This window comes from Toxorhynchites rutilus, chromosome 3 (assembly GCF_029784135.1).
Source record: "Toxorhynchites rutilus septentrionalis strain SRP chromosome 3, ASM2978413v1, whole genome shotgun sequence".
NCBI lineage: Eukaryota > Metazoa > Arthropoda > Insecta > Diptera > Culicidae > Toxorhynchites > Toxorhynchites rutilus.
In genome coordinates, this window is record NC_073746.1 from 313055761 (window position 1) to 313081325 (window position 25565).

Sequence of the window (25565 nt, forward strand, 5' to 3'; positions counted from 1 at the left end):
TAATATTGATTGTCCCGCCCTGCTCGAACGAATTCCGTTTTACGTTCCTCCCAAACGACTACGTTACTCACCGGCTACCCCTTCCCACAGAACTAACTATGGTCATAATAGTCCTTCCGACTCGTGCCTTCGGGTGTTCAATGAAGTAGGGGAATATTTAACAATGTCGAAACATGGATTTATTCGTAGATTTAGGAAATAAAATAAAAAATATCCATATCAGTCTGTACGAATTAAGCGAAGACGGTGTAAATAAATAAATAAATAACTGTAAAAACAAGGAAAGTAAACATGTGGTTTCCTCCTGCTGGCATTATTTTATTTTTTAAATGCGCGTTGCGTTACAAATTTGATATTTGATTATTTTAATTTTTCCAGCTGCTATCTAAGCTGGGTCTGTTACACAATCTATAAAACTATAACTATAAAGGAAAATTTCATAATTTTACTAAAACATCGTTTAATTTTATGTGGTTTATGCATGAAAACGTAAAGAAAGTGTTTATACTGAGTCAAAATGTTTTCACGTCACACAGGAATTGATCGTATACTTTGCGTGACGTGACAACAACTTCTTGAGACAGTTGATACTCTTCTATTTGTGGACCGATCCGAACCAAATTTTGTGGTTTGTTGACCCTCACTGTTTGCTCAGAGAAATCCAAATATAAAAATGTTTGAACTTAGGTTCATCGGATAAACTAAAACTATGCTCTTTTTGGTGACGTAAGGTTTCTCACAAATTACAAAATGAAACCTAGGTCTACCGACGGCTCTTCGAAAAAGTGTTTAATTATCCATACAATGCTATATAGACATTGAATTTTGGTCAAGCAAGTGCAGAGATATTTCAAGAAACTTAAAGATAGTGAAAACCTAAAATATTTCAAATATAACTATATAGTTTTTTAAACTCGTCCCTTTCAAAGGTTGGTACATAAAATCAAATTCGTTGCATAGAATTTATGATATAACTAGTATTCAAAAAAGTTTTCAATCTATTTCCTAAAACTAGATTTGAAAATTTGGTTTATTAGTGCATAACCTAATGGGATGAGTCTATAGTCGTTTGATGTTTTCGACGCGAGTGCTGATCAACTGAATATTGGAAACTGGCAATGAAAACGCGGGAATCATGCTTATCGGCGGAAATTACGGATTGTCTTTTTTTCGAGGAGAAATATTCATCAATTGAGGAAGGATACATGGAATATCGATATAATGCTGTTGGAATGATTGACTCGAATTGAACATGTTTCATTCTCAGCTGGAACTCTTCAACCAGATGCTACTGCCGTTAGCAGCAGTCTCCAAGAGAACGAGGAACTCGTGAAAAGGAAATTTGTACCTTCTTTTCTGTCCACAGAGAGCATTTTTCACCGTTTCCCTACTTCAGTTCCCTGAAAAGCTTTTGGCGCGAGCACCGAGCGCTACATATTTGACGCTACCCTCATTCGTATGCTAACGAATCACTCTCAGTAATGAAAAATATAAACACTTATATGTTGCTTATTTTTGGATGCGGGTTGGTGGAGTTACAAATATGAGTCATTTCGCCATAATTGGGCCGATGGAATGTTCGGCGGCCGGAATTTTTCTGCGAACAAATAAACGATTTCATCGCATATAATAATGCGCAAATAAAAACATACCGATGATTTATCAAACCATGGAATGTAATGGAATATAAATCGAAAATTAATGTTCATTGTTGTTGGGGAGTAATGTCGGCGTGCTGAATAACACGGATATCATTTTTGTGTCGGTTTGTCAACAATTCCAGTAATCCCAATTCCAGCGCATTAATCGAAATCCAGACGACAAAAAAAGCAAAAACAGAGAAGTATAACAAGTTTATCGAATCACCGTACCGTCAATTGAATTTATATAAATAATGTCATTAAATTATGAACTGACCATTAGCATGACGAACACCAATCGATAACTCACCCGGAACAAAACGGATCTTCTTGATGGACCGAGCTGTAATGTTTTCCACCTCGCGGATAGCGCCAAACGAATGGACAAAGTTTGTCATTTCATTAAATTATTCATTCACTGGAGCCAGACTGCAGAAATTACATGTCATCAAATGAAATTGACGATCGCAACACACGCCCTGGTAAGGACACAACTTAGATATAAATTTGGCAAACTGCTGCACAGAGAAGATAATAAACAGCATGATGAAGCAAGTTCCACGAGACCTTGAAAGTTTCCCAACTTGTTATCTATAGGTTATGGATGCTGATACCTCGCTGTCAATTTCGGTTATTCATCTTTCTCGTTCGGGAAAAGGGGTAATGTTTCCATCGACTCTGAATATGGAAATATCCAACATGGGCCTTTGATGTTGGCGCTGAGTATTTGATTTGAATCGCTTATCGTAAACTGACTTTCCAAACTAAACAGTTAAACACGAACATCAATCAGACAATGATAAATTAGTATTGTGGTGAGCAAATATTAATCGATGATTTATTCTGTTTCTCCTGTTTCAGAGCATAATCTTTCGGGTTCTACGCCACCCGCAGTTACCGGATTTCAAGCAGTGCGTTACATTTGGCTTCTTCCGTACGCCCGGGTTGGAGCTGGCCTACAATTTGTTCTGTGTGATAGCGATGTATTTCGTGCCGCTGATGATTATCAGCGCTGCCTATACCTTCATCCTGTGCGAAATCTCGAACCGATCGCGGGAAAAAGGTGAGTGCTCGGGCAGATATGTTTCTCTGGTTTGAAATCCACAGTGAAATAGATGTTTATATAGTATTGGCCAAAACAAAATACATATTTCAATTGAACGTATCACATGGACTGAGAAGATTTTTGAACTGATTAATAAATGGCCATATTTCTCACTACATGTAGGCAGTATTTACTTTTGGAAATATAATAAATCATGTGGCGACCTTTAGGTAATGGGTGTTCAATGAAAAAAGATGATATAAAAAAAAATTCGAAAGGTTGTATCCGAGGCACGACCGCTAAGGACGTAGGACTACGCAATCTTTTTTTTAAAATTTGTTGATTTATCATTTCGGATATTATTTGCGAATTCGTCGAAAATTGAGTTACCTCTTTAGTAAAAAGTTCCGGAGACCCTGAAAAGGTTTAATGGTTTGCGTGGTTTTGTAGAATCATTTCGAGAAGCAACGATTCATTGTTGCCTTTGCGAGAACAATACACTAATTGGTCATATGTCGCCATTTGTTTCTTTATATCAATGCACGCATTGTACTTTATTTAACATCATTTAACGAGAGGCATCTTCCGTGCATCGCCATTCAACAAGCATCTATCAGATGCACACAGTTGCAGCGATAAATTTCAAGTGAAATATTCGTTTGCGTTTACAGTTCAAGGGGAAACATAAAACACAAAACGAGCAGAATAAGCTGATCCTTGTTGTGTCGGGCACAGATCGATTGTGAGAATTTTCCTCAGAGGAGATGCAATACTTATACGCTAGCAACAGCTCACTTCCCCAATTATTCTCTTTTCGCTATCCCCCTTCGTTGTTTCTATTCTTCTTCTTCTTCTTTTCCTCTATTTACGGAGACCTTGAATCCAACGATTCATTCGTCTCCGACTGTTTCTATTCTAGCGGCTGCATAAGTTGCTCGTTATTGACAGCTCTGTTCGGGAAAGCACATAAATGGACAGAACAAATGTATGGGGAAATGGGAATGCTTCCAATTTTCATCAATTTAAACCATATACAGACTATGGGATTGTAATGTGTAGCATATCAAACAAATCTTAGAAAGATTCTGATTCGATTGGTATGCAAATCGTTAAAATCCGTTCGCAGCAAAAATAGTTATTAACGTGTACTTTATTCCATAAAAACGTGACCTGTTTTCTGATTTGGCCCCCTTAATGTAAGACGTAGTCCTACGTCAAAAAAATATTTCAAGCATTATTTTTCATTAAAAACATAACGGTTGTTCTTCAAAATAAGTCAGTGAATGGAGAGGCTCTTACAAGAGCGCTGGACGGCACTGACATCCATCTTCCGGATGCAGTTCCGGATCCTCGTAGTCAGCTGATCGGTATCCGTGGCCCGTCAATTATTTTTGTACACCAGAGCACTGAAGGAGCCGATAAAATCCTCGATCGGACGTCACTTGGGGGAGTTGGTCGGGTTCCGTTCCTTGGGTACGTACGGTGTCTGTTTTTCCTCGAGGTACGCCAACGTGTTCTTGGCGTAATGGTAAGACGCCTTGTCTGGTCAGAAGACTTACTTCCCATCAGAATGATGCTCCTCTACGAACGGAACCAGAATATTCTTCAGGCATCCTCTCGGTACACCTTCTGGTTGTTGGCAAGTCCGCTCGGCTTGTTATACCAGGACTTTGAAATCCCTTTGCCGGAGATTGCGGTATACAGTATAACTTTCTTCTCAAACTTATGCCTTGTCTTGTCGCTGGTAAAGTACCGGTCATTGCCGGGAATGTGGGACTTTGACAACGGAAAATAACTCTCGTCGTCCAATACGAACGACGTCCCGCGATAATTCTTCGTAATCCACCGGCACTGATGTTCCACGCTCGCTATCTGCTCATCCATGTTCTCTGAGGACCTAGTCTTCTTCCGGCAGCCGATGTCTTCCTGCTTGAGGGTGTATGAATGCTGTGGATGTATGAATGGGAGCAGCGAAATTTTCTGCCGGCGTCACACAAACTCGTACCGTCTCTGTTGTCGAACAACTTTTTCTGAGATTCCTTCTTCTTTTTCGTCATGATCTTCGCCGGACGGCCACTACCGATCTTCCGCTCGACGTTCCGGGATGCCAGAATCCTGTACTGATATGTCGATCATTAGAATCGGTCTAGTAGTTCAAAAGTTATGAATTTTTGAAAAAAAAAACATTTTGAGCTTGAGCTTGGGTAGACTGTACAGTTCGTAGTTGCTCTCCGTGATTGACCCGAACCAACCAAATCGCACAAAAAACACACATAATGACGCTTGGGACTAGCAAATCATTCTCGTTTTGCAATTTTCGGTGATTCAAGCTTTAAATGGTCAATAACGACGCCGGCCACGTCCTTACAGTCACCAGGGGAAGGGAAGGAATGTTAGTATGATATTCGCCGCCCGAAGGCCAGAAGGGTCGCCTCTATAGCGTGGTTCCCTAGCGTTTATCATGGAAGGGATAGTTATTAGTGGGAATGGTTAAAGAAAATCAGGATTCACTGTGGTAAGTGATGTAATTATGTAAATGCGAACAATTGACCTCTCGACAAAACGAAAACTCGAACATCAAATGCATTTCGTAGCGACTGAACATATTGAAGCGTGACCTGAAAAGGTCTCCTCATTGCAGCACGAATTCTTGAATATTTCATTTATTTTAATCCATGGGTAACCTTAGAAGGTTACTTGGTAAACTCTTCTACATTGAAACCAACCGACGATCAATTAATAGTAAACCCGGCGGGGGATGATTACATTCACATACACTCATATGGTATTTGTTTTACTACAGACGAACACATAACCAAACCCGATCTGATCAAACTAACACATCAGAGCACTATGAATTCCGAAGTCAATTGTTAATGGCATATGAAAAAAGATCCACTAGACAAGCAATAATCGAGATTCAAATAGGGCATGCAAATACGAAATTACTATTTCCAAGATGTAGAAGGGGCGATGCAATCAATTCTAACTGTATATTGAAAAGTTTAATTATTTTAATAGTTACCTCGTATGTCATCAACAATCAGAAACTAACTAAATGAAATGATGATGAAATAAAATATGATCCAGTTTCACTAAACTAAGTCTATCGCAATGGAATAAATTATACGAAATAAAACTCACATATACGGCACTAACGAATACTCATATCGATTATTAAAATACCTCCTAATATACAACATCATGTTTCGGAATGTTCTGCATGTTCAATCTAATATTTAAGGAATTCAAATTGGTACTCTGAATCTAGCATCTGGAATGTAGACACGAAATTTGTATCTGAAAGTCGAAAACGGAAATTTGAACCAACCATCAGTCGAGCAATTATTGAAGAAATTACTGCACTCGTAGGAAGGATGAGAGTCACATAACTGAAGGAAAAGCAACGTCGATTCCACTTAAAAATAATAATGAAGCTGTGATCCCTACAGGAAGAGCTCAGACATACAAAGAAAAGAAATACAAAATTTGACATACATACGCCTTCATCACACACCACAGCCCCACATACTGAACACTACCATAATCCCATGAAAAAATCCAAAGAAAACATGGATGAGCAGAGGAAGCAAAAAAAAAAGAAACAGAAACATCAACAAAAAGAAGAAAAAGCAATCTCCCCTCGACCCAAACGAACCCTATATTGAATAATATTGCAAGGAAATCTGTTAGCCGCACATACACCATCAATGTCAACGTCTAACAAGACTTGAAAAAGAGAATGCAAGCAAACCCGCACGATTCCCCTCCATGCGACTCCCCACTTGCGCGACCCAAATATCCGCAACACACAAGTAAGCTACAACATAGAACAAATTCAAAGAGAGAGAGAGAAAGAGAGAAAGAAATAGAGAAAGAGAGAGAGAAAGAGAGAGAGAAAGAGAGAGAGAGAGAGAAAGAGAGAGAGAGAGAGAGAGATGCAGGAACAAGGGACTAGTGAGAGCAAAAACAATGTAGAGAAACGCTCGTTGGATCAGGTTGAATCCATCGTCACTGGCACAACATTGATTCTCCGATTTTGGAGGCTTAGCGATGAAAAAACTCCCGCTTCGACATTTACTCAGTAGCCGTTCCGCACTACACATACATACACAACCACTTCGGTGCACCAAACAGAAAGAAAAAAACGCTTCCGAAAACATGGGACACTATCCGCGTTGACGGCATTGAGCTTCGTATTACGAAATGGGGGAGTGGGCATAATAATATGGATTTGCGGAAGAAAAAAATACACTTTTAAAATCAAAATTATGAATGAAAATTATTTTTTCCAAATCAATTTAGTACTCTATGTAAATGAAAATCACTTTTGCTTGCGAGTAGTGAAAAAATATCATACAAAAATTGTGTCTAAAGATAATGTTATATTATAATGGTAAGTTTTGGTGAGAATATCTGTAAATTCATAGAAAATAATTGAAACTGGGGTCAGACAAACGTATTTATAGTGGGCAAATAACGCAAAGAAAAAAATTTCATACATATTTTAACAAATTAAAACTGTCTTAGACCCGACTAATCTGATAGAGAATAGTTAGCCTCATACAAACTAATATCGTATCTAGATGTCGACACCATTCCGCCGTCAACGCGAATACACAAAACTTGGCTTTGTTCGCTTTCTACACTTCATTCAATATTCGGAGTGTTTTAGGAATATAGCCCTTTTTCCTTACGCCGTTAACGCCTTCTAAAAAAAAGAAACAAGGAACGGAACCACTGACACCAAAACAACGAAACATGGAACGGAGCGACCGAAAAACACGTTTGCACTCGTTAAATGCTCTCGTGGAACTCTTTTTGAAAGAAAAAAATTAGAAAAAAAGTGAAAAAAGTCTTTTTTCGGATCACCCTGAAACGAAAATTGTCACCCTAACGGAAAAATGAAAAAATACGAGTCTAGTTGTTTACGATAAAGAACCACTTTACTTTTGACTTTTGACCACTTTTTACGAAAATCTGAGAACCACTTTATCGGTTTGTCATAGAATGGCTGTATATACACTCGACAAAAAAATTAGAGGAACAAAGTGCGACGTCGGAAATTTTAAGTGATTTTTCACATGCTGTAACTTCGTGAAAAATCAACGCATATCGATAAGTTGTACATCATTTTGAAGCTAAAACTTTCAGGTATTAAAATATTTTACGTACATATTTTTATCTTGGTGTGTGTAGGTGTAGCGGGCAACAATATCGGTAAGGAATAAAAAATCGATGAATTGATGAGTAGCTTCAAAATTATGCACATCCCATCGATATGCGTTGATTTTTCACGAAGTTACAGCATGTCAAAAATCACCATAAATTTCCGACTTCGCACTCTGTTTCTCTAATTTTTTTGTCGAGTGTATGTCGATTTCACAGGTGGTTTGTATTTGACAAACAATTTAAATAAACGTGTTCTGTATTCTATAGAAAGAAAAACAAAGATATTAAGACAAGAGATTTAAGACATTTGGCATCAACTTTTTTTTAAATCTCGATTTCTCGGGCTTAAACGTGAAGTTTTTAAAACTTTATAGTGGCATAATGTGTTGATCAAACGTTACGTATCTTATTCGGTAATAATCTGAAACCTAAACTATCACTGTTAGGCGTCGTGCACAAATAACGTATCGGCTCAATATGGTACTAATTCCGCTTCGTCGATTTGGGACTGCGGACTTATGTTTTCCAGCCATGAAAATATCATGATTCGGTAGATTAACGCGATATTCGGGATGCATTAAGGCAGTATTCTAATCTAGAGATTTGAAAAAAAAATCAAAAAGTTTTCTCCTCATATTTCTGATGTTTAGGCATTCAAGAATATACCCTAGAGATAACGTTTTCGAAAATCCCATTATTTACCGAGTTAAAGCCATTTCTGTGATGTGGTTTCTAACCTGGTACGACCATAACAATGAACTTCAAACGCGTTTTTCTCGAAACTAGTTTTTTTTCAAACTGACGTACCTGATATCTCAAGTTCCACTGAACCAATTTATGTCGTATTTATATGAACACAATCTGTACGCGTCTCTCTATCGCATAAAACAATACGAAATGATATTTTCAAAAATTTTATTATTTAAAAAATAATCGGGAAACAGGAGAGATAACGTTACAAACGGCATTTTTTCTTCAAACGGCTGCCATTTTGTCAAAAAACATGTTTTTGACTTGTCCGAGGTTCATGCGATAGCGGCATCTTTATTGATTCAGAACCTGATTTTTTTTTCTTGTGAACTCCCTCAGTTCATCAGCTTTTAACCATTCTAATTAAGAATATTTTTTTCCGCTCAATTTTTGTTTTATTGCTAAAAGATAGATAAATAAATAATGATATAATAGATAGTAAAAATATTCTTTGTTTTATTTTTTTGGAGCTCGAAAAAACGTCCGAAACTTATACCTCTACACCAGAATTTCCCTATAAGCGGGGCCTGCTTACTGCCCATTACAACATGTGCTTTATCATCTTGGCTCAGGAAATACCTCTTTCGGCCTCAGAATCGTAGTTAGGGGCGCGTGAATTTATCCAGGAATAAAAATGGAATTTTGTTACGTAACGTCCTCCCTATGTCACATTAAGTAACGAAACATCGGCCCACCTCTCACTCCATCTTGCGGTACGTAATTTGTGCACGACGCCTTAGTTCAAGTTTTCTATGTCTGACAAGTTAATCTACCTAATAATGGTTTTGTGCTTGAATTATCTCAACAAAAAATAGGTTTATCAAAAAAATCATCATAATTTTTGAACTTCAACTGTTGGGCCATGTTGTTTGATCTAGGAAAGTAACACGGATGACATTTTCCTTAGGTTTTTCAATTAAAAAGAGGAAACCGAATAAATATTTATTTCATTTCTAGTACAGTGCGGACTCGAATATATACAGTCTCCGATTTATTGTCACTGTATATAATCGAATCATGTATATGATCGAGTCAAAAACCATTTTTACAGTTTGTTTTTATACATATATTTTTCATTTTCTGAATATAAAAGAAGTATTTGATGTTTGATACATCCCTTCAAAGTCATACAATACCTTTCTCATATAAGAATCCAAATTCTTTTAGAAGGTCATAGAGAATCTTATTTTATGAATAAAAATCCCTCTACGCATATGTTTGAATTACAACAATGCCAGAGTTATTGAACTTTTTCTCTGTTTCGAGCTCTGTTGGCTTAAACTGGCTGTACTTCGAAAAGTACACTACGTAGGACAATTCTGTTGCTTCCATTTGAAAGATGAGAAAGTTTTATACAGTGTACAGTGGTGAAATATCCAAATTAGTGGATTTAAGTAACATTCTAGATGTGGAAAACTTATAATTTAGTAGTTTTTGAGAAGTTACTCTTAATTTTATCCCAAAAAAAACAAGTTAAATTCCGAACGGATTCCGGATTTGAAAACCAAAACTAATGAGCAATGTTGCTCCAATTAAGATTACGACAGAACTGATTTTCCAAATAAAGCCAAAACAAAGCTCTCTAACCGCTATATAATTCGTTCTTAGACACCTAACTTCTATCTTTCATAGTTTCGCTGCAATATCATAATTGGCAACACTGCTATACGTGTGTAGAAGTTTGAAATTCTTGTTCGTCGTTATTCATAATATTTTTCGTGCTTTTCAACCCAGTAGATTTTTATTCCAACTATTCATCGTTAGTCATATTTTCGTGAATCGTTCGAAGTATTTGTATAATCATCGTCCGTGCCGTGCAATTTATAATTCACAACTCGCGAGTGCTTTGTTCATTGTTAGTGGAAATACACAAAAAGGCGTACTACAGGGTTTTCCAACTTTAAATTCCGAAAGTAAATTGAAATAAAACACACTTAGAATTCGAATTTCGATTGAACTTTTATTTCAAATTAAAGTTTGGTTTATGCCATTATGTGTGAAATACAACATCATTCAAATGTCTACCTAGGGCTTCCTCGCACACCTTGATCCGGAACAGGTAATTTTCGATGACTTTTCGGCACATATGGGGCGGTATCTCGGTCATAACTTCACGAATGTTGTCTTTCAAATGTTCAAGAGTTTGCGGAGAGTTGACATAGACACGGTCTTTCGCATAACCCCACAAAAAAAAGTCTAGCGGGTTCAAATCGCATGATCTGGACGGCCAATTGGCATCACCAAAACGCGAAATTATGCGTCCCTCAAATTTCGTTCGCAATATGGCCATGTTCGGTCGTGTTGTATGGCACGTGGCGCCGTCCTGCTGGAACCACATGTCATCCGTATCCATATCTTCAATTTGTGGCAAAAAAAAATCGGTTAACACGCGGCCATAGCGCTCACCATTCACAGTAACCGTCTCGCCGTCCTCATTTTCAAAGAAATACGGCCCGATGACTCCACCAGACCATAATGCGCACCAAACAGTGACTTTTGGCGGATGCAATGGCCTCTCAACAGTCACTTGTGGATTTTCTGAGCCCCATATACGGAAATTTTGGGTGTTCACATAGCCACCGAGCTCGAAATATGCCTCATCGCTGAAGAAAATTTGATTCGAAAATTCAGCATTTTGCTGCTGTTGTTCCCAATCGACGTATGCCCGACGCATTCCATGGTCACCACGCTCTAATTTTTGTACCAGTTGGACTTTATATGGATGCAGGTGCAAGTCCAAATGCAAAATTCGCCACAATGATGTGTTTGACAAGCCCAATTGCTGAGCACGCCGTGGAATCGAAACATTCGGGCCATCCTCCACACTGGCGGCAACAGCAGCAATATTTTCGGCCGAACGCACATTACAATGATGCACAGGTTTCACAATATCCGCTACGGATCCAGTTTGTTCGAATTTACGCACTACATTAGCGATTGTGTGCTTTGTAGGCCGTCCATGACGACCAAAATCCGTCCGTAATGCTCGAAAAACATTTGCCGGTTCTTCATCATTTTTATAGTATAATTTAACAAAATTAACACGTTGTGCGATGCTAAAACGATCCATATTGTAAAATGGCAGACATTCAACTAACGATATGACGCTTTGGTTGACAGCTATGTCAAACGGTTGTCAGCGCAGGGCTGTATACTTTCGGAAGCCCGAAATGGAAAACCCTGTACTTTCCACGCCGATTTTTTTTTACTAAAGCGACATCTGGCCAGAACTAGCGCAAACACAACTGTTATACCATCATAAACTAGAGCAAAAAGTGCTCCGAAGAAATTAAAGGCATCGATATGGTCGTCTGCCGTTGTTATTGTGGAGCTTTTTTCCATATAATCACCTGCTCGGGAGTATCACGTGCATTACAATCATACTTCTAGACCAACGTGAACAACCTGTTTTGTATGTGTGATGATTGCGCCAACTTGTTTCAGAACTCACATTTTCGCATCATTTCGAATCATACTGAATATGATTCGCCGCTGAATTCGTTTTCGACGGCTATCTCCGAGTTAAGAACCGAGATAAAGCAATTATACTCGAGACCCACTTCACATATCTCACCTGCTACAACCTCGCTCTGGCCTTCTATCGAACAACGAAGGAGTGCAAAACGCCCACGCGAAGCGGAGTCAATTGCACGCCCAACAAACTGCCAACTAGGAAGTATACCGGCGCAGGCAAAAGTAGGCTCAGTTCCCATCGTAAAAAACGATGAAGACCGGAAATTCTGGCTCTACCTCTCCAGAATTTGCCCCGATGTGACGGTGGAAGCCGTACGTGCAATGGCTAAGGCAAGCTTAGAAATCAACAATGATCCGCCAGTAATAAAATTAGTACCAAAAGGCAAAGATATCAACACGCTGTCGTTCGTGTCATTCAAGATAGGACTCGACCCTTCGCTCAAAAGCAAATCACTTGATCCTGAAACGTGGCCAGAGGGACTTCTGTTTCGAGAGTTATCTTGCGACACAAAAATTTCACCATCAACTGACGACCAAAAGAACAGGTACACTGTCAGTCGCACAGGAAATGTCGTCTCCAGTTACTCCCATTACGAATCGGAGTTGATTGTACATCCTCCCAGGGCGCAATAAATCCAGTATTTTGGATCCCTCAATCCCCCCAAGCACAGTTCCGCCGAGGCTCCGCTGTTGATGCATCTAGCCAGCCCATCTCCCCAACAACAACGCATGGTGCTTACAGTCATTCCCCTGAACCCCTGAACTCCGGAACTTGCGCAATATTCTCAGGAAAACTCGTCACCGCTTCATCAATTCAAAGCCCATAAGCGATCGAGACGTTGACGTTGAACTGCAAAATAATGCTATCAGACACCTACGACAACATCAAGCCAAAGTAAAGCAAAACCCGTCTTACTTCTGGGACTTTGTGAAGAAAAAGCAATCATCCACTCGTATACCACGTAGTGTAAGCTTTAATGGTGCTCAAGCCAATTCAATCGTGGGAACCGCAAACCTTTTCGCTACGTTTTTCGAAGGCGTGTTCAGCAAAGTTTCACCCGTACCAAGACACGACTGTTTTGCTCACATTCCTGCGTACAACATCGACCTCCCTGTGATCCAGGTTACTGAAAACGAAATTCTGGAAGCTATCAACGACCTGGACATCAAAAAAGGATGCGGGACGGATGGAATACCTCCCCTAATGCTGAAAAACTGCTCCAAAGAGTTAGCGACTCCAATCACGCATTTATTTGGTCAGTCACTTCGACAAATGACTTCTCCGAAGGCCTGGAAAACTGGTGGAACATTATCGGGACGTTACCATACTGTGCTGCATGAGCAAAGTACTGGAAAGACTGGTGCATAAAGTTTTGTACAACGTGATGTCTCCTATTATTTTCGTAGACCAACACGGGTTTATGAGGTATCGATCTGCAACAACGAATCTCATGTGCTACGCTACTGCTTTGTCTCGCGAAGTAGAAGAGAGACGACAAGTTGACGCAGTTTATGTTGATTTCGCGAAAGCATTCGACACGGTTCCGCATATCCTACTCATTAAGAAGATTAAACACATGGGATTTCCAGATTCACTTACGAATTGGATTTCCTCGTACTTGTGTGATAGAACCGCATATGTCGCCCTCAGCTCAACTCGATCCCGTGTGCTGAACATCACATCTGGAGTACCGCAGGGCAGCGTTCTTGGGCCGATGCTGTTCAACATGTTTGTACTTGCTGCTTTCTTCGTCCAAACTGTCATTCGCCGACGACCTAAAAATCTATCGCACCATTGAGTCTTCTTCAGATTGTGATGCGCTCCAGGCAGATATTATCAATTTGTTGGCATGGTGTAGCGACAACGGAATGCGTGTGAACAGTAACAAACGTAAAATCATATCCTTCGGCCGTTGCAATAGTCCTGTCATTCATCAATATTTGATGGAAACGGAGGTACTGGAGCGTGTATCGTCCATCTACGATCTTAGGGTCACAATTGACTCCAAACTCAGATTCGGCAAGCACGTATTCACTATGACTGCGAAAGCTTTCTCTGTATTGGGCTTCATACGACGCCACGCAGCTGAGTTCACAGATATACATGCACTGAAAACACTCTACTGTTCGGAAGTTCGTAGCACGCTGGAATATGCTGCGCCAGTTTGGTCCCCTTTTCATACTGTCCACGTTATATCGATCGAGCGGGTTCAAAAAAAGTTTTTGCGTTCCGCTCTTACGCTGCTTCCCTGGAACGATCCAAACAACCTTCCGCCGTATCAGGATAGATGTCAGCTCATCGGACTGGAAGCATTATCAGCTAGACGAGTAACGATACAGCGATTATGATTATTGGACATTCTCAGAGGATCTATAGACTGTGCTGAGTTGCTCGCACAGATCCCGTTCTACATTCCTCCTAGACGATTTCGGAACACACCACTATTAGCAGTGCCATACCATAGAACGAATCATGGCTATAACAACCCGTTCGATTCTTGTCTTCGCCAGTTCAAGTTTATTTGTGTTGAGTAAGATTGTAACCTGACTAAAAACGCATTTAAAAATAGAATGAGAAGTGTGTTATAAGAAATTACAGCCTGTGCGACTTGTCGAAGACGGTGGAAATAAATAAATAAATAAATAAATAAATCATTTTAAATAATTCCTGATGGATCTTCAGCTAGAATCTACGAAAATCACGATTTTTACTTCGCTCATAATATCCAATGGACTTTCACTTTAACGTTGATATATTTAATTTTTGCTTGAATTAAGTCATACTTGAAATACGAAAAAAAAAATTTTTTTTGAACTGTATATAATCAAGTCTAAAATTGTATATAATCGAATCATATATAATCGAGTCAGTATATAATTGAGTCCGACCTGTATATCAATGTGGTTGATTATAAAACACAAACATGAATTTATTTAGTGCAAATTAAATAGTGCGAACATCCCACCTTGGGTTATTTTTTTTCATAAAACTCAAAGAGTCGATTTTTGATCAAAAAAAAATCGAGACGACAGTAAATTCCGCTACTCTGCTGAGCGAACATCATACGACAGAAGTTAACGTTTGCGTTAAAAAATGGACTTTTTTCGAATGGTGATTAAAAACAAACTATGATAGATGATTGAGTTTGATAGGTTTCCCATGGAAGATAATTATATTAGCTTACTTGCAAAAAAATTCTACGCTCTTGTGAGCGGCCTTTCGAAACATTCGTCATGGCGGACGAAAAAATGCGTGTTACCATGTTTTTGAGTTCTTTCTTCGTTTTCCTTCTCAGTTTTTGCGAAAAAATTATTGGAGAAAATCTTACGCCTCAGGCACTTCGTACTATAAATTTCCCCGTTCACGGCCAGTCCTGAGCTAAAGAAGAGCGGCTTTGAGACCCCCTTCTCGCCGATTGTCAGCCACAGCAGCATCTTCTTGGGGAACTTGATGTGATAAACTTCCCTTTGGAGCTCGTGGGGGAAGTAAAATATGAAGTGCCCTGCCCAACGTCTGGCAGCATCCAGGTAGACACAGGTCTCGTCGTCCATCACCACCGCCACGTCGCGACTTGACCATCTTATTCAACCGCTACCGCTGCGTCATTGCCTGTAGCTCCGAGATCAGTGGACGGGACTTCCGCTTCCTGACATGTATGTCCATGTTTGCCAGGTACTTTTTCACTGTTTGGCCGGTTGCACCAACCTCCCGGCCAAGCGCACGCAGCGATGTAGCCACTTTTCCCACGATCTTCCTCTTCGGGGACGTCGACCGCCCGGGACCGGGCTTTCTTTCGATGCTCTGATTGTTGTCCAATAGTGCTAAGATTTTGTAGATGCCAGAACGGGCGTATCCGGCGCCCACAAAGTGCCGCACGATGTCCGTTTTCGACACGGCGGGGTACCGTTCTTTGAACGCGCACACTTCTGAACGGAGTAGCTTCACTGTTTTCGCCATCACGGTTAGGGTTCGATTGATAGAGCTTTCATTTTTTTTTCTTCTGACTCATGGGTTACTATGATTGATGCTGCATGGTTAGTTTCGTCAGTGCGTGTGAAGTTAAACCCATGAAAAATCGGCAATTTTTGTCCATTTTTTTTAATGCAAACGTTATGTGTTTATTTATTTTTAGGAATGTTTCAAAGATCTCATGAATTTTTGATGATCATTTTTGTCTATTTCATTTTTTCTCTCTAGCTTCGTTATTCGTCGTTCGTCATCGTTTAGCATATCGCATGTGTTGGTACAAAGGGGACTTGTGCCACTTTTCTAACACTTTCGGTCTGACACACCGACGCGAGTATAGGAGTAACTTTTTTGGACAAGTGCCTTTTTTCATATTCTAGAATATTGTTGAATGAAATCTACAAATTAACGTTAATAGCGTGGAATATTTATTGAATATAATGCATGAGATCATTACCGGACTATTCTTATTTGATTTCAGTGTCTTTTGTAACTGGATTGAACGGATCCATATATTAACTGTTTGGCGATATATTTGTCGTTAGAGTCATACGTTCAAAAGCAAAATATAAATGTTTGACTTTCGTATAGTTATTCGCTAAATATAATGGTCATACATATACACACTAGTGAAAGAATTTCACTTGTGGAAGAATAGTAAACAGTAAACTATAATCTAATCGGTAGCTTATGGTAACAGTTACAGTTTCGGGGATATTTTTTTTATAATGGACAATATCGACAAGCGAACAAGAAAAAGAATAGGAAGTTCCAAGAAATCTTTTCATATCATCTTTTTATGCCCCATCTAAAAAAAAGGCATTAATTCTTAGTTTACCAAGAAAACAGAGACAAGGAATATTAGAAATATGCAAACTTTATATTCCAGAACCATTATCATCTGGTAATTGTTTCGAAGGTCGTTATACATTCTTCTCTTCGACAAAAGACCCGAAAAACACGCAACAACTGTTTGCATATGTTTGTTTCGAGCATGCAGTTATGTTATGTTCTGATTCTTACTCCAATGAAACCACAATCGATTAATACGTTTTTATGTTATTTTATAGCTCTTTATACTTCCATGAATTATATTCAGTTGCTTACGTTTAATTAGTAACAGTGAAAAATTCGAATTTCGTTATTTGTGTTGGATTATCAAAAATTACTGTATTTCTAGATGGCTGAACTAGATGATTATTAAAACATAATAAAGACGAAGAAAACATATTTTTTGGAGTTTTTTCATTCAATCATACCCTCTTCTTCAAAAAAATGCCAATAAAGCCTGAAAAATACACAATGGCAACATTACAGAAGAGTTCAATTTTCGGTCTGTGACACCGTGCGCGAGTATACGTGTTATGATTTTGCACGCGAGTACAGGAGGATTAATATTAAATTCGAATATTGTTTTCTTATACCAGGGGTTCTCAAACTGTTTTGGACAAGAGACCCCTTTTCCAGAATTAAATCATACCTTAGACCCCCATAGCCAACTTTCTATGAAAATCCTATCTTTATTTTTTTTCTAACTAATAATTATCAATTTGAAAACATTGCAGTTGGTTAAATGAATAAACTTGACATTATTTTCTCACCGAGGCGATATGGCGTAGTGGTGCCATCCTCACCTCTCACGCAAAAGGCCATGAGTTCAATTCACACTCCCGACATTCTTCAAAAAAAATGGAAGTAATGTGATAAACCAGCCAAAAGTGTTGAAAGTCACTATGATACAGAAAAATCTTGGCTCATTCCATGGAATGGATATAGTACTGGTTTATTATCAATTGAGGAATTTAAAAATTTCGAATATTTAAAAACATTTTAGTAAAATCCTTGTATAATGCGTCCAAGTGAGTGACTTATGATAATATATGATCTGGAAGTTTTGTGATAATTTGGATAAATGCATAAACTGTGGATATTCTATTCAGCTTAAATTTGAAGTTTTGTCAGAAGGGCCGATATTATTCATATTGTTTCAATCTAGTTGTAATCGTCACCCTGCAGCTAAAACACAAATTCAAAAAAAGCTATGCAAGCGGCTCGTGGTGGTCATCGAATTCCATCTCAAGTTTCCTGAAATAATAATAAAAAAATATTTTGTTACGCCATGCACATGGATGACAAAGCATTTTGTACATTCTTTCTCAATTACTTGATCAGCCATTCCATGTCAAACCGATATAGTGGTTTTCAGATTTTCGTGGTAATTTTGTTCTTAATCGCAAGATATTAGATCCGTATTTTTTGTTTCTTTATTAGGGTGCCCATTTCCATTTTAGGGCTGTCCAAAAAATCAACTTTTTCCGTTTTTTTTTTTCAAAATTGACTTTTTTCGAAAATTCATAACTTTTGAACTACTAAACCGATTCAGACGATCGATATATCAAATTAAAGCCAATTAGTTATCAAATTAAAGCTAATTATTACAGTTGCAAAAGCTTTGAGTTTTGATTTTGTAATTATCGATTGTATTTGTTTTTTGTTGTTTTCATGGTCTCGGGATCAAGGGCGCTATATTTTTTATATTTTTTCTGGAAAGCTAAGGCTTTTTTACATAACATATTTCGAAATCAGAGGGACGTGATGATTACAACTGGATTGAAACAATATGAATAAAACTTCAAATTTCAGCTGAAGAGAATATCCACAGTTTATGCATTTGTCCAAATTATCACAAAAGCTTCAAGATCATGTTATATTACATTTGCCACTCACTCGGACGCATTACACGAGGATTTTACTAAAATGTTTTTAAATATTCGAAATTTTTAAATTCCTCTATGGATAATAAATCAATGGATAATAAAAAAAACTCCAAAACTAAAAAAAAGCCTACTGATTTCGAAATATGTTATGTAAAAAATCTCAGCTTTCAAGAAAAAATATAAAAATTAGCGCCCTCGTTCCCTCGGACCACGAAAACAACAAAAAACAAATAAAAGCAATAATTAAAAAAACAATATACAAAATTTTTACAAGTCTAATATTTTTCCCTAGCTAATTGACTTTAATTTGGTGTGTTAATCATCAAAATCATTATAGTAGTTCAAAAGTTTGAATTTAAAAAAAAAAACATTTTTGGAAAAAATGAGAAAAAAATATGTTTTACACCACGGAAATAGTCACCTTAAAAAAAATTTTAAAATACGGGTCTAATAGTTTGCGATAAAGAACAAAACTACCACTTTTCACGGAAATCTGAGAACCACTATATCGGTTTGGCATGGAATGTCTGTTATTCTAGTTTACTTCATTTAACTATGTAAATATCTTGTAATCTCTTGAATTAAATTAGAAGTTGAGTACATTATCATTCAAGCTCCAATGTATTGCAGAACACATATGAACTTGCAACCTAAGGGTATGCTGGTTATACAGTAAAATTTCAGGAGCATGTTTAGACATGAATTTGATGATGACTTCTTTCGTGTTAAATCGCTGTTCACGTTTTTTTACTTGCCGAATTTTTCATTTTGTTTCATTTGGTACTTTTTTATTTTCATCTTGTGCACACTCATCGTCTTGTTGAGATTTTAAAATGTACAACAATAATATTTTCTACAAAGTTATTAGACATTCTCAGGGTTACCACATATACAGAATATTCTGTATTTTACAGATTTTTTGCCAAATTACAGTCAAATTACAGATTTTCTGCAAAGATACAGAATTTAAAGATATTTTTTTCAAATTCTGTCTACATTCTTACTAATTAACTTTGTTTTTTATCGTTGAGTCATGAAGATATGTACACTGATTTATAAAAATGTTGACCCATATGAAATGCCACCTCACTTCTCCATTCCTGCTAAGGATGTTTTTGGGACACTTTTTGATTATTCCACATTCATCAGCGTGTGTCGAGTGAATTTTCTCGCTTCACAATGCCAACAAAACAAAGTTCTGAAATCGGTTGGTTTCCACAATGATGGACTCTATTTTGAAAGCAAATAACTATGAATGAAATTAACGGAAAATTTAAGAAAAGCAAAGTTTAACGAAACCATGTATAAACATCATACACTTTATTATGAGAAAACTTTTTTTATGATTTATTTTTTTGTATTTATACGACTACGGCAAACCCGGCAAACCATAAATAAAAACAATAAATTCAAAGTGAAAATAAACCTTTCTTTCCTTTTTTCCGTTAGTTTTTTGATACATATGTTTTCTACTAAAAATACAGAAATATAATTTTTTTTCAGGAAATTTTACAGGATCAAATAAGGCAACCCTAGTCATTCTGATAACAGGGTTATTCACGTAACACAACCTATGAAGCATCTCCAATGTTTCAAATAAGAACTTGTGTTATTTTATAGGGGTCGATATTCAAACCCCGTCGACCCCCAAAATCAATTTTCGTTTCTGTCGACCCCTGAGAAACTGAAATCGACCCCTGGGGGTCGATATCGACCGCTTTGAGAAACTCTGTCTTATACCATGATAAAACATACTCAACTTTATGCGTAGTCAATATGTAACATATTAATTAAAGCAACGAAATTATAATCAATTATTACAAGCTATGAAGGATGACTAATTTTTCGGCTGGCACAGAATTTGAAATAAACTGAAATACGCATGAAAAACAATCGCTATTGAGTATTGTTGAATAATACATGAGGCAACATACTGTCTCGCATTATATATGCACTTTATATAATCTAAGCTGATTGCCATGTCTGCATTTGATTAAAATTTAACTATCGTACAGAAATGGATTGGCACTGGCTTCGAAATTCCACTCGATTCCAAACCAATCAACACTCGAGCGATGCAAACTTAATTTAGTTCGAGAAACCACAAAAACCACACCGTTATCCTTAATTGATACTGTAAGGCACTATTCCTCTATCTCATTTGCCGCACTTTCGGACCATAACCAGAAACGACCGATACGAGTAATTCCGGTGGAATGCGATTGCGTTGCAACGATCTGACCCACATCGAGCGAGCCCGACAGAGGACACTCCGGCTCACGATCACCATTGTGGCCGTTTTCGTCTGGTGCTGGACACCGTACGTTGTGATGACCCTGTGGTATGTCAGCGACGACCGTATGTTACTAATAAGATGCAAATTACCATTGCCTTTCTTTTTTTTTTTTGCTTGATTGCCAGGTATATGTTCGATCGGGAGAGTGCGGTCAAAGTGGATGGAGCGGTACAGGATGGGCTGTTTCTGATGGCCGTTTCCAACTCGTGCATGAACCCACTGGTTTATGGTTCCTATGCGATGAAGTGTCGGAGGCCCTGGCGCCGGCAGGCAGCCCCTAACAATGGTGCTCAAACGGTCAATGCTGCCCAACGGAGATCAACTGGTAAGAGCGTCAACTCATGTTGGCGAGCACACATTAAATGCATAACCAACACATCAATATCAACACTGGTTTATCGAGGGATGAACAGACCGAGGGTCTGCGGCTAATGTATGCTTGTAACTTTTGTCGAGTTGGCAATCGAACAACAGATTTGAACAAGAGAAGGGAAATGTGACGTAAATTATCCCTTAATTTCCGCAAACGTTCGGTAAAGGTTAAACAATGGTTTTTCATAGGTGATAGTAATTTAATAGTATCAACTACCCTTAATACCGCGATTCATTCACTTCCCTCCGAGCTACGGATGATGGCTCGCCAGAATTTCAAAAGTTTTTGTTTGGTGTGTCTGTCCGGGAGTTGATTGTAGTGAAATAAACGACGAACAAAAACCACAGTTTTCCTGACGAACCAAAAGTGGAAAATGTGGGAACTCTATAATCGGTTAGTCTAACCGATTACGCGAGAATGCCAGGAAAATGTTTCGTCTGCCATAGTTTAGCTACCAACATAATACATTCCACGGGAAAATGCGCTCAATTTTCGCGTCTGCACATGCCTGTGGAGCCTGTGGAGAATGTGGAGAATGTGGAGAATGGAAAAAAGATTTTTGCATTGCATTGCTTGATTTCAGTTGCAACAGCGAACAGCATATTTTGCTGTCCAACACCGGTTGTACCGAGCAACTAGAGCTTCGCTTTTTTATTGAAATGTGATTCAATGTTTATGTTATCGAATGAACCGAATTTATCGATTCTTTATTTTTCATATTAGAATTTTAGCACCGATAGTTCAGTGGATTTTATCAAAAATTCCATCACATCATAATTGTCTTCCAAGAATAGGTCCACTTGTCATAGATTGAATTTTATCACATTTCTATACCGCAACTGTACTTCTTGCAACCAGACAGATGTCATGCCTAGCATTGATCATTGTGCAATCACGTATAATTGGCACATGGTTTCAATTTATAAGATGCACATCCGAACCGACAGCAAATCAATCGATTTTACTGTACTGCCGTTCTACGCATAGTTGTCCCATGTTCCAAAATCAGCAACTGAGAAAACGCAATCAAAGTTTTCTCGCATATTTGTCTACCAAAAGCTTTAAGCATTTTAATTAAGCAATACAGTGGGTTTTTATATAAGCACTATACTATTGTTTAATGAAATGTGATGAGATTCCCTCACTGAATCAATCAAGCTTGATTACGGGTTTAGAAATTCATGGTGAGACTGTTATGTTTAGAATATTAACATGGGACAATTGAACTTGTTGTTGTTTTTCGATATACTGGGAACAAACAATTTTTTTTGTGCTTTTCTGAAAGATTATGCATAGAAACACCGTTTTATGAAGAAATGAGTGATCTGCAACACCTTCGCAAAATATAAATCTCATTGTTATCAGGTATTCTCTAACAAGGTGTACACGTGTTCTATTAAACTTTTTCTTATTTGTTTGAGAATAAGTTCGTTCTTCCAAACCAGAAATGAATGCATTGGCCCTCAAGTGTGACATGAAATTTTTGTACTTGAACCGATTTATTCGATATGGATCTACGAAAAATACATGGTGGGACAGTTATGAATAGAATATCAACATGGGACAATTGAGCTTGATGTTTTTTTTTTAAAGCTGGGAACAAACTATATGCCTTTGTGCTTTTCCGTAAGATTATGCATAAAAACAAAGTTTAATGAAGAAAAGTGAAAATCGTCAAAAAGTAACATGGGACAACTATGTCTAGAACGGCAGTGTAGCACTAAGAATGAATGTGGTTTTGTCAGTAAAATCCTTCGCTTTGTTGGATGCTCCTTTTCCATTCATACTTATGTTTTACTTTCTGGTTGCTTCTTGGTTTCGCCCCACAGATGCCGTGTCCGGGCCGCATTCCGACCGACTAACCGCCCGGGACAATAAGGACGGGTTAGTGTTCGAACGGGAGCACAGCATCAAACTGAACCAGTTCGGCCTCACCAACGGTGGCCTAGGCCAGGGGCACTTCGGTGTTGGCATTGCGGGTGAGTTGAATTCGTGTCCCCTGTTGTTTCTGTTGTTCCCCGTCCCGATACATGTATACGGATAAGTGATTTTATCAAAGGATCAGGATTCAGACATGTCCCGGAGAAGAGATTACACGCATCGGGAGAAATCGAACATTGGAATCTCACGATTTTGTCTCGATATGCCAATTGTTGGAAATGTGCCCCTCGCTCAAATTCAATCAGCTTCTAGTCCTTTGATAAAATTATTAGAGATGAGAATGATTTCATGATAGGAACTGTATGATGTTATCTATTGGAACTCTTTCGAGAATATGTGATTCTTATTTCAATAACCTGACTGCAATCTGTTGAAATTTTGGACAGTACCGAAAGAATCAAGAGGAAAATTCGTTCAAGAGTAATAAATTCGATTGCCAATCGCTTCTGATATTATTCCGAAGATATTATTCCAAATTACATCTGAACTGTAGAACAATTGAACTGAACGATTTGCTTTAGCGAAGATGCGAAATAGATTCCTAAATTGAATTCTGATTTCTACGGTTCTGTTTCAGAAGAACAGAAAAGAATTAGTTTGGATTCAATTTAACAATTTTACACTGCCAATTTTTTGATACCAAACATACGTCAACATAACATAGGATTCATCAGAATCCATTAGCAACAAACTTAAACTAACTTAAATATTTGAAAGGAGGGCTATCAAGAAATAGTAGATATTTTTTGCCGGTGCTACAATGGATGGGGCTAGGGCCGCTATCTTCACTCATTGTTTCATTCCAGTACATTTCACAAAATTTCGCGATAGATTGCAATTCGATTTCCACGCTCAGTATGCATCAAGATGTGGTAGCGGGAAAGCAGCATCTTTTTTACTGTTCTCGCTATTCTGTCACTCTTGAAGTATGATGATTAGGTTTTCGTGTGCAGAAAATAACAGAACGAATTGCAATCTATCGCGAAATTTTGTGAAATGTACTGGAATGAAACAATGAGTGAAAGCAGAGTTAGGCAATGATATATTGATTTTAAAAATGGTTGCTGGATATTGTATTAGGTTGCGCTTGCATTGGATACGATTTTGTACCAAAATCTGGATCCTACGATAACACAAAAACAAACTGTTCTGTTCGCTCGAATAAGCCTTTCGGCTTCGGATGCGTTCGGACAAAGGGGAAAAAGCAATATAACAAAGCCATGCCTAAAAATTTTTTAAATCTGACGTTTGCGTACAAATTTGTACGAGTTTGCCCGGTCATAATTTCGTACTATGTCGAAACTGCCGTATCACAAAATATTGTAAAAAATGTACTCGGGGCTGAACTTCGTAACGCAGGTAACGCCTGTAGAAATGTCAAAGACAGAAATATAGTGCAGGAAGAGGAGTTCTACGATCAACAAAGTCCGAAATACCATAAATCATAATAGTGGTAACGAGGGTTAAAGTAGATTAAAATGAATCAGTTACCATAACATAGTTAGTTTGAAAACATAGTGGACCGACCTTAACCAAATTTTGTGGGTCAACCTCATTGTTTGCTAAAGAAACCCAAGTATAAAAATGTTTGAACGTAAGGTTGTCTAATAAACTAAAAAAATGCTCTGTTTTTGTGGCATGACAACTCTTCAAAATACCTGTTTTTCAAATGCTTGTTCCTTATCAATTTTAAGATATAACACAGGTTATTCACGGCTCTTTCAACAAGTATCAAATTATCTTTTCCATGGTATATAGACATTGAAGTTTGGTTAAGCAAGTACAGAGATATCTCAAGAAGCAATGTCCTCTAAAAAGGTAATGAAGATGGTCGAGTTTCGAGCGACATAGCATGCGCTGCCATAACTATTTCGCAAATAGTGACGTCAGTCGTTGTGTTTATCTTTGATTGCCCACCGCATTCACGTGAAAATGCTATTTTCAGGAAGTAATTTATCAATGAAAAACGTTCATTTTTGTAGAGCTCCCGCTGACTATGAGGCTAATGTGATAGCGTGGAGTGAATATTAGTGAAATCACGTCGAAAAAGACGGATAAAAGTGATATTTCCATGCGGCATTTTCGCTCCCCATGTACATGGAAACAAACAAAGTTTCATTATTTTACCGTTATGAAGTGGATTTTTCGAAGGCTCTCAGTGTCGGTGTGTATGTTGTGAGATAATAATCG

The 25565-nt window shown here is 38.0% G+C and overlaps 1 protein-coding gene across 4 annotated transcripts in view; it reads left to right on the forward strand.

Annotated features, from left to right (window-relative positions):
• Positions 1-25565, forward strand: part of LOC129772804 (adipokinetic hormone/corazonin-related peptide receptor variant I-like) — a 345849-nt gene that overhangs the window by 270730 nt on the left and 49554 nt on the right. For all 4 annotated transcript variants that reach the window (XM_055776278.1, XM_055776280.1, XM_055776281.1 and 1 more), the window contains 4 exons: positions 2502-2703; positions 20953-21106; positions 21187-21386; positions 23264-23413. In XM_055776278.1, coding sequence (XP_055632253.1) covers positions 2502-2703; positions 20953-21106; positions 21187-21386; positions 23264-23413 — 706 coding nt within the window. The remainder of the gene's footprint in view (positions 1-2501; positions 2704-20952; positions 21107-21186; positions 21387-23263; positions 23414-25565) is intronic.